This window comes from Syngnathus leptorhynchus, chromosome 1 (genome assembly GCF_054491065.1).
Source record: "Syngnathus leptorhynchus isolate UIUO chromosome 1, UIUO_Slep, whole genome shotgun sequence".
Classification (NCBI taxonomy): Eukaryota; Metazoa; Chordata; class Actinopteri; order Syngnathiformes; family Syngnathidae; genus Syngnathus; species Syngnathus leptorhynchus.
The window spans coordinates 23030507-23044518 of record NC_141195.1 but is presented as its reverse complement, the minus strand read 5'-3'; the positions used below and the strand labels follow the sequence as shown (position 1 = coordinate 23044518).

At 43.5% G+C, this 14012-nt stretch overlaps 2 protein-coding genes across 5 annotated transcripts; one reads left to right on the top strand and one right to left on the bottom strand.

Annotated features, from left to right (window-relative positions):
- Positions 1-217: 217 nt before the first annotated feature.
- Positions 218-4964, top strand: slc26a10 (solute carrier family 26 member 10). Of its 3 annotated transcripts, none has more exons than XM_085926228.1 (18): positions 218-506; positions 866-976; positions 1038-1198; positions 1307-1450; positions 1528-1680; positions 1777-1859; positions 1927-2074; positions 2148-2261; positions 2334-2411; positions 2480-2575; positions 3119-3225; positions 3476-3545; positions 3681-3863; positions 3945-3999; positions 4115-4230; positions 4298-4352; positions 4439-4545; positions 4602-4964. In XM_085926228.1, the coding sequence occupies exons 1-18, from the start codon at positions 233-235 to the stop codon at positions 4638-4640; spliced, it is 2094 nt and encodes a 697-aa protein (XP_085782354.1). In that variant the 5' UTR covers positions 218-232; the 3' UTR covers positions 4641-4964. The 3 variants fall into 3 exon arrangements, with proteins under 3 accessions (XP_085782354.1, XP_085782363.1, XP_085782345.1); XM_085926237.1 differs by having other exon boundaries at positions 1286-1450; positions 4142-4230; XM_085926219.1 differs by having other exon boundaries at positions 1286-1450.
- A 1016-nt stretch (positions 4965-5980) lies between these two features.
- b4galnt1a (beta-1,4-N-acetyl-galactosaminyl transferase 1a) lies at positions 5981-12468 on the bottom strand. Of its 2 annotated transcripts, XM_085924687.1 has the most exons (11): positions 12285-12460; positions 11211-11428; positions 10952-11134; positions 10140-10246; positions 10014-10051; positions 9736-9916; positions 8721-8816; positions 8157-8344; positions 7947-8087; positions 7371-7608; positions 5981-7165 (listed from the first exon to the last, which is right to left on the bottom strand). In XM_085924687.1, exons 1-11 carry the CDS (start codon positions 12390-12392, stop codon positions 6954-6956), a joined length of 1710 nt encoding a protein of 569 aa, XP_085780813.1. In that variant the 5' UTR covers positions 12393-12460; the 3' UTR covers positions 5981-6953. The 2 variants fall into 2 exon arrangements, with proteins under 2 accessions (XP_085780813.1, XP_085780805.1); XM_085924679.1 differs by having other exon boundaries at positions 7947-8344; positions 12285-12468.
- Positions 12469-14012: the final 1544 nt, after the last annotated feature.

The window sequence follows — 14012 nt, the reverse complement described above, 5'->3', positions numbered from 1 at the left end:
TCTTTTTTTTTTTGCGTGTCTCCAGTCTTTAAAAAAAAAAAAAAAAGTGAAACAGAAAAAAGTTAAGCGTGTCATCGACTGGCAGGAAATTGTCGAAGCAACAGGGGGCAGACTTTTTTGCTATAAAAGTCATGAGACAATCCACGCGTGTCCGCACTCAATAGACGAGTGGTCGTTTCGTCACACACCCTCCGCCCCGCCCCTCCCCACTCGGGGCACCTTTCGGGACAACATGAGCGCCTCCGTGGCGGTGTACCGGAGCATCTTCACCGAGGACCGCTTCAAGCAAGCCTTTGGCTCAGAGGAGGACAAGGCGAGCGCAGGCGCGGGGGCGCAGCTATGGGCCAAGCTCGCCGGGAGCTGCAGGTGTTCACGGCGCGCCTGCCTCCAGCTGCTCCGTCACAGAGTTCCCATTTGCAACTGGCTGCCCGCGTACCGCTTCAAGAAATGCTTGTTGGGAGACACCGTCGCCGGACTCACGGTTGGCGTCCTTCACATCCCTCAGGGTCAGTCACGCCATATTTAAGATTTAAATCATAGTCAGAAACATAATAGGGTTTTTTTTCCCTAGAAATTCAAAGTGTCATTTTATTAGGTACAGGTTAAATTGTCCAATTGTGCATCTTTTGCAGAAGTTTGAATCTTGATGTTTGATGCCGTGGTTGTCTTTTCATGCGAGTGTGAAACTGGGAAGTCTCATTTGTCTATCAGCAAGCAAAAATGGATGGATCCTGTTCAAATCATGTTGAAATGTCTTTATTTGAATGCTTATTATCGTGATTGTTAATCTCATTTTGAAAAGGCCATTTGTGCTGAATAATGCAGTTTAATTGATTTTAATCTGTTGCCGCTCTCCCTAACACAGGGATGGCTTTCGCACTACTCACCCGTGTCGCGCCCATATTTGGCCTGTATACGTCCTTCTTCCCTGTGGTCCTTTACATGATCTTCGGCACAGGTCGCCACGTATCCACAGGTAGAGTCCGTCCGTCCTTCCTTCCTTCCTTCCTTCCTTAAGGACGTATCATCCGTCGCAGGTACATTTGCCGTGGTCAGCCTCATGACCGGCTCTGTGGTGGAGCAGCTGGTGCCCGCCACGCCGGCCCAGTTGAACTCCAGTTCGCCCCAAGGGGCCGACTTTGAGCTCCAGAGGATCGGCGTGGCCTCAGCTGTCGCGCTTCTCTCGGGACTTATGATGGTGAGGCGGCGGCGTTTGAAACCGGCGATGATGGCCAAGACGACTCACGCTTGGATCTTAAGCCGCGCCAATGATTTTGTCTTCCAGCTGTGTATGTTTGCTCTTCAGTTGGGCTTCCTCTCCACCTACCTGTCGGAGCCCATCGTGAAAGCTTTCACCAGTGCCGCCGCCTTCCACGTCACCAGCTCGCAGCTGCAAAGCATGCTGGGGCTTCGGCTGGCTCGCCACACGGGGACTTTTTCCCTCTTTAAGGTCAGCGGAGTGAACTAGGAGAATGGGAAATTAGTTCAGCCCGTTCTTGGCTGCCACTCATCAATTTGTACGTTCAGACTTTAGCGTCAGTGATGGAGAACCTGCCTCAGACGAACATGGCGGAACTGCTGATCTCCTTGGTGTGCTTAGCGGTGTTGGTCCCAGTGAAAGAGGTTAACACGCGCTACCGACGACGTTTTCGGACGCCCATCCCGGTGGAGATCCTCACGGTCAGTTGGAGTGGTGCCCTTGGCTTGCTTGTTCACCAATCTGGCAGGAGACAGCGGAGGAATTTGTGTTTTTTGTTTTTGTTTTTGCTTCTTCAGGTGATTATTGCCACAGGCGTGGCCTACGCTTTCTCTCTGGACTCCATTTATGACATTGAGATTGTCGGCCATATTCCAGCAGGGTAATTATTTCACGAGTGCGAATTCCCGACGGCTCCACCATTTGACTCGTCTTGCTTCTTTCTTGAGATTCCCCAGACCCGAATTGCCCGCCCTGCACGCGTTCCCCGCCATCGCCGGGGACACGGTGGCCATCACGTTTGTGGGCTACGCCGTGTCCGTCTCACTGGCCATGCTCTACGCCGACAAGCACGGCTATTCCATCAACCCCAACCAGGTGGAGTCTTCAAACGCTCGCTTCAGCTTCTTAGCATTTTGCTTTGCTAACTTGGACACTTGTGTGTTTGCAGGAGCTGCTGGCTCACGGCATCTCCAACACGGTGTCTTCCTTTTTCACATGCTTTCCAAGTTCTGCCACTCTGGCCACCACCAACATCTTGGAAAGTGCTGGCGGACACACGCAGGTCGATTTCAAAACGGAAAGTTTTCAATGTTGCTCAACAGAAATAACATCTGGTTTTCTGGTGTATCTGCAGTTCTCTGGTTTGTTCACTAGTCTGGTTGTCCTGATTGTTCTGCTCCTTATTGGACCGCTCTTCCACTTCCTACCTAAGGTCCGTTTGTTTGCGATATCATAGGCGAAGGAGCTGGGCTCATTTCTCTTTTGTTTGTTTGTCCCCAGGCGGTACTGGCATGCATCAACGTGACCAGCCTCAGGCAAATGTTCCTGCAGTTCCACGACCTGCCGCAACTGTGGAGAATCAGCAGGATTGACTTTGTAAGTGATTGGCTGTTGTCACGTCTCGTCCCCGGCCGTTCCACTATGTCTTGGTTTCTGTCTCTGTGTGCTCGCCCCTCCCCTCCTGTGTGCCCATGATTGGTTTGGTTGTTCTCACCTGCCTCTTGTTACCTGTCGTGTATATAAGTCCTGTCTGTCCCTCACTCCCCGTCAGAGCTTTGTCGTTTTGTTGCTGTAGTCGTGTCGTCTTCATGTCCTTTTGGTTCCTGTCGTTTTGGTTAGGAAGTTATGTTAGTTTGGTTAAGTCACGTCAGGTTAGCAAGTCTGTATTTTGAGTTCCGCCAATAAACCCTGGTCCAAGCTGCACTTGGTCGGCCTGCTCCATTCCTAATCCTCCCGTGATACGCTGTGTCTAGAATTAGTTCCCTTTCGATGGGCTGCTGATTGCAGAGTCGTGGCTAATTGGTCTTTTTTCAACTAAGTATTCAAACTTATGAGGAAACTGGAACAAGCTCTGCCCCTCACTTCTGACCACTCGCTTGTCCGCTGATGCAAAATGTGTTTTTTTTTTTTTCCCCACAGATGGTTTGGGTGGTGACCTGGCTGTCGGTTGTGGTTCTCAACGTGGACGTCGGCTTAGCCGTCGGGGTGATCTTCTCGATGATGACCGTCGTCTGCCGCACACAAAGGTGTCTCACGTTCCAGCTGGCTTAGTCAGGAATTGTCTGCACGTCTTATCAGGAAAGACATTTTTTTTTAATTTAAATTAGTCTTTTTTAAATGTAAATTATTTTTATATTTTTTTCTTTAATTTGAATAATAATAAAAAACAAAATAAAAATAAACAAATATTTTTTTTTTTTTATTAAATGGACCAAGTTTACTTAAGGTGTGTCAGGCATATCAATTGCATCTTCTGAACCACGATGCCTTCACCAGGGCCGGTTGCGCCGTGCTCGGCCGGGCCAGCAACACAGAAATTTACAGACCACTGGAGAATCATAGTAAGGTGAGCATGCCATCTTAAAGTCCCTGTCAAGTGAAAATACATGTCTTCTAAATTTGGCACGTAAGAGTTGAACAATCCTGACAAATTTGAATGTTGGAAGAAATCGGTCTCTCTTCAAACGCGTGTTGTCTTCAGTGCTACGAGGTCCCAGGGATGAAGATCCTGACCTACAACGGGCCCATTTACTATGGAAACCGCAGCTTCTTTCGGGAGGAGATGAGTCGCTTGTTGGGCCTGACGCCGGAGAAGGTCCGCAGCCGAGAGAAGGCCAGAAAAGCTCGGGAGAAGCGAGAAAGAGAGACCAATGTCATCACGGTGGTACGTTGGCCCCACTCAACCCAAAATAAATCAAATTCATAAAATTCTGTCCAATCATTTGTGACTTTTGCCATTCTTCAGGAAGGAGGCATTGCAAATGCATCTTTTTCATCCGAAAATGAGTTCTTTCAATTTGGTAAGGAGTGGAATCGGAGACACACGATTCACGCGGAGTGTGTTAGATTTTTGTATGAAATGAGTCCATGTTGTCATTTGAAAGATCTGATCATAGGATTCAACTGTGGCCTAAGGTTTTCAGATTGTTATGCTATCTGCAGAAAGATCGGAGCATGATGCGCAGGCAGTACTGATCGACTGCAGTCGCGTGATATTCGTTGACGTTGCCGGAGCGAGACTCTTCACTCAGGTCGGTGCGCGAAAGCCACATAAACACAAAAAAAACAACCAAAAAACAATTTTTGCTCGCTTTGCAGATGTGCCACGAATGCCAGAAAGTCGGCCTCGCTGTGTTTTTGTCCAGCTGTAACGGTACCTAAGGCCTTTACATCTTTCATCATTACAATTGCATTTTTGTTGAAGGTCACAAATTTCTTTCTGATCTTTTGTTCTCCTAGAGAATGTTTTAAAGATTCTTACCTCAAGCGGCCTCATGAACTACATGAAGCCCCAGCACATTTTCGTCACTGTCCATGATGCAGTCATGTACATTCAGCAGCAGAAGGTAGCTCGTGCACTCACACATGTCAACCTGTTTCCAACGCTTGCCCTTCATTGCAGGGAGATCATCCAGAAGACACCACCACTGTTTGGGTGTGAAAATGATACACGGCCATCGCAGGATCCGACTTGCTGGCCCGTTTTTAAAGAAGCAGTAGCCTGTTGTAGCATTATGGAGGCATCTATTTATGCTGAAAACTTTTTGTTTGCAATCCAAAGACAAATAGACCAAAAGGTGCACTGAGCTGGTTCAATAGTCGATATATTTATATATTTTATAAGCGCTTAAATACGAGCATATGGACATGCAATACGGTTTGGTATTTGTCTGCAATTGTCTTCCAGTTGCTCACATATAAGACTTTAAGGAAACGAGACTCTGTTTTATTAAAAGAAGTGATTGCTTTCTTCATCCTTAATCTTGCTTTGTGTGTGTGCAAACATTTTTATTACAGGTTAGGAATGTAAAGCATGCTAGGCTCTTTGGTGATAAAGCCAGACAAGATGAAAACGTGATGAAACACAGACAAGACGACTTTAACACAATATCCGGATGATTTTGACACGCAAAGCTTCAACAAAAATAAATAACCTGTGCAGCTCACGTTTTACCATGATAGGCAATTTTAGGCTAGTAAAATATTACACCACCACTCTGCTGCCCTCTAGCGGTTAAACGAGGACCGTTCTCACGCAGGATGTTACCTTGACCTAATCTAACTGCATCAAACCGGGACGAAGAAAAAAAAAAGGACAAAAATCTAATTATATCCTCGCTTGATGTTAGATAGCCAAGTTTTTTTTCTTTCAGTGCATATTTCAAAGAGGCATCAAGACAAATTTGTACCCTTGTGGATTTTGCCTTTTAAGCGCACAGACTATATGTTTGACTAATTGGCAGGGAATAGACCGCTCTTATTAGACGATGGCTTACAAGTTTCTGGCCAACCAGTCGGATTTTACAAACAGACCTACCAACGTAGAGCCATCAGCTCCTCAATTGAAGCATCAATCATGCTCATTTATTTGCCCTGTGTCAGATGTTTGTTTTCATACAAAGGAGATTTACATGAGCACTGATTAAATGAATTCAGATTACAATGGGAACTCGTAAAAACAACCTAACAAAACGGGCCGGTCCAGCAAGTCCATGTTTTTTTTATTTTAATCTACGTCCCGACCATCCCATGACGTTTACTGTAAGTGCTCTCCAAGTTTCTTGAAGCAAGACGGCTGCCTGAATGGAATGTAGTAGAACGTCAACAGGCAGAAAAGCAACTTTGACGCTCACAGCGGAACCAGAAGTGAAAATGATGCCATCCTGCTTTTGGCAGTTGAAGACTGGTTTCAAATACTTGGAGCTTGAGTATCAGTAGAGTCTCATTCCATCATGAGGAAATCATCTCGACAAATCTCATTGTATTCAAGTGCACGACAGGTTGAACTTGGAAAAATGTTTACTGATGCAGTGGAGAGGGAAATTAATTTCATTTTTAATTCACTCAATTGTAAAAAAAAAAGAAAAAAAAAACAGGGAAAAAGTCATGAGGTAGTCAATATTTCACGTTGTTATTCATTACTGAATACCTTCGATCATAATGTAAGGATGAATCATGTTACACATATAAAAACTTCAATCATTGCCCTTTTATCTCTCAACCGAACAGTGTACACAATACAAATATACAAATTTCTCTGTCAATTATCTGATGGCAGCAAAATCCATCATAGACCGTCTGATATAAATAAATATTCAAAAAGCTGACATAAAACTCCAGTGTTTTTTTTTGTTTTTTTTTTTGGGGTCATCACAAAATGTGATTAATTCTGCCAACCATACAATCCAACTCATAAGCGATGCACTTATCGTTTGTTCCAAACAAGGCTTAAAGCGACAATGTCAATTTGACAAACTTGCATATATTATGCATGAAAACATTTCATGTTTGTGCATGAGTGGGTCATATCTGCAAATAAAAGGGGTGATCAAAGAGGTTGCTGCACTCGGCACCTCCAGCTAAGCCGTCTTGAGTTTGATTTGGAAAGACAGCTTGGATGGTTCCAATGCTATCATTTGAAATGATTGTTTAATTCATACAAACTAATGCCAGAAAAGAACAGATTTGTTTTGGCCTTTGGGGTCGTCTCAAGCGCATGTGCTCCTAACATCAACCACAAGGTGACACTATAGCCAGTGGTTCCATCCCGTGGTCAGCAAACAAAGCACAAACGTGCCTTTTGGGAAATAAATTTAGCGAAACACGTGATTTCACAGTTTCAAAGGATAATTAGGACACGAATTTTTGCGCCCGATATTAACCTGAGATTTTTTCACTTCAAAATTCCAACACTGTGTGTCGGGGATGAAAATGAAATACAAATTTCACTTCCCATTGCTATTGGCACGTTTCATTATTCCCTTGTCATGCATTTGAACCTGTTTGAGAAGTAAAAGTTTTCATCATGAATGTCATTTTCATCGTCGCTTTTGGAGTAGCGAAATTTTTCATAGGCCTTTTCCGATTGGGTTCCGCTCCACGGCAATTTGATCTTTGACGCGTGGTTTACAATCACGTCACTGCACGAGCCGACATGAAGAGACCCCAGCCCGTCGATGAAGAACTCTGTGGAGATATAGAACATTTGCCTTGTGATTAATGTTCTTTCTACCCCGATTTTTCAATCATAAAGTCATTACAGCCACAATCAAAACCAAACAAACTAACAAGATGGCAGTTTCTGGCCTTTCCATTCATTTGAATGTATGGAATGATGGATGCGGTTCCACAGGCAGTCAGCCATTTTGGATGGCGCTGGCGTGCTACTCACCTAGATGGCCTCGCCGAGCCAGGCGGGGGTTGAAGCCCACCTGCTGCACTTTGTCAGTTCTCCCCATGAAGAAGTTGATGACAGCGTCGGTGACCACGCAGTTAGGAAATCCTTCGACGTCATGATGGTAGCCGCGCCGGATGTGGATGCAGTCGCCGTCGTCTCCGCCCGCTTCCACTGAAATGGTGTGACGGAATGTGGACGTCCAGCCGGTCGCTTCTCGAACCGCACCGCCGACCTGCGGCGCGGAAAACAATCAAGATGTCCCTCGCGACTGAGTTTTCTGACATCCATCAAGACCACGATAGCATCGTTTCATTCGTCAACACGTCGCTCATGTGCAGCGAGTGCAGGAAGTCACAACAAAGGCAGCCAGTTATCACGGCTCCACAGCATTCTTTGGCTTTAGGAAATATATAGGACTAGAAACAAGGGAAGTCTCGGTCTGCTGGGAGAAGCAAGCATGTTGGGTTTCTTCAAATCTGGTACAAGGAACGTAAATCACACACAAAAAAAATAGCACTGCACATTTCCTGAACAGATGTTGGACAAGATCTTCTTGTTATTCTCTCTTACCAGATCCAGACTGGTCCTCTCGAGAACGTCCACCATCTTCTCCAAGTTGGTGTTGGCTTTGAAGATGAAATCATCATCCACCCAGAGCACGTACTTGGTGGTCACTTGAGACACGGCCAAATTTCGTCCAGCAAACCAACCCTGAAGATCAAACTGGGAATGTTGATTGATCCCGACACGCGTCGACGCTTGTTTGAAATTGAGATTGACCTTCCCGAAGGGCATAATGAATTGCTGGACGTGAGCTCCGGTCACTTGCTGCGGGTGCTCGTTATCATCTGCCACCACGATGGCCACGGACGGATAAAATTGTCGTATGCTGTCGATGAGATCTTTCAGTTTGTCGTAACGTAGAAAGGTCTTGGTCACAATGGTAACCAGCTCGCTGATGTTGCTCTCTTGGAAGGAAACGCAAAATTGCAATCATCACAATTCAGAATTGTAAAATAATATAAAAATATAAAAATACATACTATAAAATATAAACAAGAAAAATATCCACTGTCAAAAAACTATATATATATTTAAAAATACTATAAAATATAAACAAGCAAAATATCCGCTGTCAAAAAAAATGTATATATTTAAAAATAAATACTATAAAATATAAACAAGAAAAATATCCGCTGTCAAAAAAAACATATATATATATTTAAAAATAAATACTATAAAATATAAACAAGAAAAATATCCGCTGTCAAAAAAAAAATATATATATATTTAAAAATAAATACTATAAAATATAAATATCCGCTGTTATACATGCTCACCAACCTTTTGGATGAGAGCCAGACTTGTAAAGTCTCAGGGTGACGGGGTGGCCAATTTTGATGGTGAAAAATGAGCTGTGACTTGGAGTTGCAAACTGAACTGTGGAGAAAAACACAAGTGCAATGAAACCAGCGCTGGGATTGTATTTGAGACGATTGTCACTCTTGAAAGGACAAAGTGTTTGCCAAGGGTGTGTGGTGGTTGAGTGGGAAGCGTGCGGCTGCAGATGCAGTTCTGTTCTTATCTGACATCAGCAGCCCAGGGCGGACGTGCAGAAGCGAGTACATTGACAACGATCTAAGGCGCTGTTTCTCAACTTTCCTTGAGCTAGAGCACATATTTAAAAAAAAAAAAAAAAAAAAAAAAAAAAAAAAAAAGAGACCGTCTCAACTTCTTGATGGAAAAATTCTGTTTGATCAGTTGAAGCAAAAGCCATTCTAGTGTTGTATGGATTCTAACATGTGCATATGAAGGTAATGGTGGTTGAGTGTTTTTTTTTTTTTCACGAGTCTGGCAGAAATGCTTTGGAAAGTGAAACTCTACAAACATGCCTTTCAACCCAAAAAAAAAAAAATTACATAGCTTTTCCATCATTAATGTGGCTTTTAACCTGTACTGAAATCTCATTACAATGAGAAAAGTGACAAAAAAAAGACAAGACTGAGGTTGCATAAGTGTGCACACCCTCATGTTTTTAGAATTCACTATTTAAAGTGCTTCAGATGAACTTCAGCTGTTCTTTAACAGATTTTTTTTTTTCTTGCTTTCTCGCTAAAGCCTGACGTTTGGAGAACTGCTTCAAAATGCAAGCGAATATCTGTCAACTTGAAGAGGGGGACAAAGTCCTTTTATTGGCTTCCTGATACGTTTCTATAAGAGCGAGGGTGTTCAAAGTTTAATCATTAACTATGAATCTCTTTGAGTCCGTTTTGTTGTCTAGTATCTTCCGTGGGCCAGCGCAAATACAAACGATGTAAATGAGAGTCAAATCAGCACTGGCACGCTTTGTTTGTTGCACCTGTGTCTGCTGTCTTGGGATGAAAGATGGAGTTGGTGTAGGTGACAAACTGCAATTGCCTATTCAGGGCTGACAGAAAAGCACTGGAGAGCATCAAGCGCGCCGTTCCTGCTCCTGCCACCGAGACCCTCTCCACTGTAGCCGCCACATCAAAAGTCCCCAGTGTGGCGGTTAAATATACCTGCGGTGCCGTTTCAGAAGAAAAAACCAGACCGAACATTTTCAAAGCTAACCGATTCCTTTTTTTTTTTTTTGTGATGCAGACTTGCTCAACTTACCGTGTGGTTTGACGCTGCTTCTTCAAAAAGACCCAAACCTAAAGAAAAAAACAATCCAAGATAGATATGCTGCTCATCATCTGCAAGCGACTAAAGCTAACGTAGCTTTGCACGTTTGCACGTCACCTGGTATGATGATGGTGTTGAGAGGTCGCACTGCTACGCCCTGGGAGGGAAACTGAAGAGGACTGTTGGCTTTATTTACGATCAGCACGTCTGCGGGACTGGACGACCTTCATACACACACCACTGTGGCTTAGTCACCCAAAAAAAAAAAAAAAGTGGCTAATCAAACCCAACAAGACTCGACAGTTTAGAACTTGACAAAACATTTCGAACGTGTGACAATAATTGTCAGCTCAAATTATGGATGCTTTTTGATTGAGAAAAGGGTTGTTGCACCATTTCCTGTAACATTGCTGAACCTTTGATGCGATCACTGCAAGGTGCAACTTTGACCGCAAAATGAAGACTGGCTTCGATTGAAACCTACTTCCGCTTTGCATCATGCAAATATTCAGGTGTCTGCTGACAATTGATCATTTAGTATATCATATTTTTCAAACTATAAGTCACTCCGGAGTACAAGTCACACCAGCCATAAAATGCGTAATAAAAAAGAAAAGGGCATATATAAGTCGTACCGGAGTATAAGTCACATTTTTGGGGGAAATTTATTTGATAAAATCCAACACAAAAACAGACATGAATAGGCAACAACAGACTGAACGCTACGCTATGCTAACGTTACATAAACAAGGAACTGAGAACGTGGCTGACATACCGAGTATAAGTCACACCCCCGACTAAACTCTGGGGGGAAAAAAATGCGACTTAAAGTCCCGAAAATACGGTTATTTATATCACCGATTTACGGTAAGAGGTTATTCAAGACGAAAATCTTCTGATGCCGTCGACTCGGCATGTGAGGAATTTACCTGATTTGTACGCGGCTGTATTCTCGAGCTCGCTGATGCTTCACGCCTTCGGGGTCGGGATGGGATTGTAAAAACTTCACGTCCAGCTGATGGGCCTTTATGCGTGGGAAGAGCAGGTTGGAGAAAGGAAACCGAAAAGTCTCCTCGTCAGCCACGCAGACGCACGTGTTTCTTGCCAAGCGACTGAATCGGGGGGAAAAAGCGAAAAAAAAAAGTGTGACGATCAGCGTCCACCGATGCGAAACAGAAACAAACTTACCACGCGACCTCTTCTTTGATACGAAAGGAAATATCATGGTAGTCATCGAAGAGGTCTTGAATGTGCTCCTTGATGGCCGCCTCCGCTTCATTGGTCCTTCCCGGCCGAAGGTCAACTCCCGAGCCGCTCGGGCTCGGCGCGTTGAACAGCACCAGTAGCAGCAGCAGGAAAGAGCCGATCGCAAGCACGCCCAGCCACTTGCGAGACGAGACGCGCATCTGTAAACAAGATTATAATGATGATGATGACGTTGATAGTGACTCTCGATTTTGCAACTTTGAGAAGTGATTGTAATTTCCCTTGCTGACTTCCCCTGTTTGGTGCCAGCCCCCCCACGCACACACATCCGCCATCAGATTAACCTCAAATCAAATTCAGGTATTGTGACGTGCCGTATGAGAGGAAGCCAGTCATGCAAGCAAAACATAATACCATCTGACAACAGCACAAAGAAATGAATGGAGTCAATAAGGTTTGTTAAAGCAAACATGCATCTACTGGAGTTATTGTCTCGTGTCCATCCAAATAAAAAAACCACACTTACATAAATGACAAATTGCTATGAATTTACATGGCTAGACGTTTGGTACTGGACTCAGCAATTGGCCGATTGGGTTTTCCATTCAATTCATTTTATTACTCCATTAGTTGTAACTCTGAATGATATTTTGCAAAGGCAGTGACGCCTACATTCTTGCATGAAAATAAATCTCTTGACTAAAGATGTCACCGAACAGAATTTTGGCCATGATCCCGATGACGCGCGCGCGTGTGTGTGTGTGTGTGTGTGTGCAATGTCAAGGATTGCACAAACTTGTACTTTAATTTTTTTAACCTCCTCTTGCGTTGTTTCATTTTCCTCACATTCCTTGCATTTATCAGAATGGATATTTTTGTAAATAATTCAATTGTTATATCCATCGTTAAGTAGTGTTACGAGTCACTCGTTCGCAGTTAGATCATGGATTGCCATATGAGGAAAACATGCTCGAATTTAAGATCTCTGGCTCAAAGAACTACCGAGGAAAACTTGCCCAAACAAAAAAGGTAGGCAGGCAGGAAGGCAAGGCTTACCGTGCGCGGGCAGCAGCTGGATGACAAGGTCCGGTCTTGTGATCGCTCCGGTCTTGTGTGATCCGTTTTGTGTGTGTGTGTGTGTGTGCACGCATTGGGAAGTTGCATGCCTTGCTCGTGGGTGGGGCTCGATCGTCACCGCCGACTGACATCAACAAATTAAAGTCCGTGCTGATCGGTTGTCCATTTGACAAGGGCGCGCGCATGGGTGCGTTCCAAGTACATTTTGGTGTGTTTCTTTTGAATGACTGTGGCTCTCTGGTGCATGTGGTGCAAAACATTGATAATAAATCAGCACGTAAAGAAAAATGAAAATAATTAAATTGGCAAAATTTTAAGAGTGATTATAAACTTAAGGTCATTATGAATTTGGTGGTTTTTTCTCCCTTTCAAAATTATGAGCCCTAACCCGTGATATGCCCAGATCTGATGTATTAATTAGAATTATTTAGAAGGCAAATAAACCATGAATGAATAAAATGATGATTATATGCGTGCGCCCCTATGGCCAGTGAGTTGTTGTGTCACTGACCACGCCCCTGAATCTACGCCAAACGAAAAGATAATATTTCAAGTCTTGACAATGAACAAAGAGCTCGTTTGCGGTTGAGGTTTCTGATTCAACATGTAAGCTGTGTGATTGACAAGTGCTCTCTTGTAGGGACATGTTACAGCTGAATGCAAACCTATACTTTCCATTCAAAGAGTTCATTCACAGCAAATTATTAACAATTATGCATGTTGACTTCCAACTGTCGATTGAGATAAAGGCCTTGCCATGCAAGAAAACTAAAAGTAAAAAAAAAAAAGAAAGACAAAAAAAAGAAGAGAAGAAAAACAAGCAACTTGGCCTTCACTTTCTCGGAAGCACAAATAACCTTGGTCTCAGCTGATGTGTGCATGTTGCTCCCAGCACAGGAAGAGGAAAACTACCACATCTGCAACTGCTGCACGGTGACAGGCGGAGTCAATTCTTTTGTGGAATTTCCCCTCCCAAGCTCCCATGAGAAAAAAAAAAAAAAAAAAAAGGCATGCTACGTTGTGTTCTTGTTCAGTGTTGACATGACGTTCACGTGTCTCTACATTGTAAAACAATAGACCAAATCTTCCCTCTTAATTACATAAATAGTTGTATGTTTTAAATTCGGATGTAAATGTCCATAGAAATAATCATTTGGCGCACATTTGATTTAGTTTGCGAGGGGAGGGCGACATCTAGTGGTAAAAAATGTTACAACATCAGTTCAATGCTCTCAATACTCATTCACAAATTTACTCGCATTTATGATTAGATTTTAAACGTAAAAAAAAATTGCTGTATGTTCATGCGATCTACTTAGATTTCCAAAATGTGTTTCTGAACAGTTTTAGGATAACACACTGCGGACGTGTTGCGTTTGCCAAGTTCAAAATAAAAACCAACAAATCAGTGGGATTTTGAAATAAAATCATCTCAACAATCCACTTGTGATAATAGACTATCTTGAGGTAGTTTCATGAAGAGCTGATACTGGATGTGGCATGACATAGGTCATATTAACGCTCTGTTTGGAGTGTCAACATATTGGCGGTTGAAGACTCTTTTGACTCATTCCCGTCCATCTGTGCGAAATGGGAAGCCATTTATTGGTTCAATGGCAAAGCTGAACATGTGCTACCATATCTAAAATGTGCCTTCATGGCAGTGGTAGCAACACGTGAGCATCAGATGCATTCAAATGGTGCACC

What these genes read in the sequence shown, in the direction of transcription:
- slc26a10 (XM_085926219.1), top strand. Translation starts at nt 233, where the DNA reads ATGAGCGCCTCCGTGGCGGTGTACCGGAGCATCTTCACCGAGGACCGC. An exon ending in TCCCGGTGGAGATCCTCACG is followed by an intron (nt 1,681 to 1,776) that starts GTCAGTTGGAGT and finishes TTGCTTCTTCAG; the next exon opens with GTGATTATTGCCACAGGCGT. An exon ending in AAATGAGTTCTTTCAATTTG is followed by an intron (nt 4,000 to 4,114) that starts GTAAGGAGTGGA and finishes CTGTGGCCTAAG; the next exon opens with GTTTTCAGATTGTTATGCTA.
- b4galnt1a (XM_085924679.1), bottom strand. Translation starts at nt 12,392, where the DNA reads ATGCAACTTCCCAATGCGTGCACACACACACACACACACAAAACGGAT. An exon ending in CAACACCATCATCATACCAG is followed by an intron (nt 10,052 to 10,139) that starts GTGACGTGCAAA and finishes TTTTTTCTTTAG; the next exon opens with GTTTGGGTCTTTTTGAAGAA. An exon ending in AGAGGACCAGTCTGGATCTG is followed by an intron (nt 7,609 to 7,946) that starts GTAAGAGAGAAT and finishes TCCGCGCCGCAG; the next exon opens with GTCGGCGGTGCGGTTCGAGA.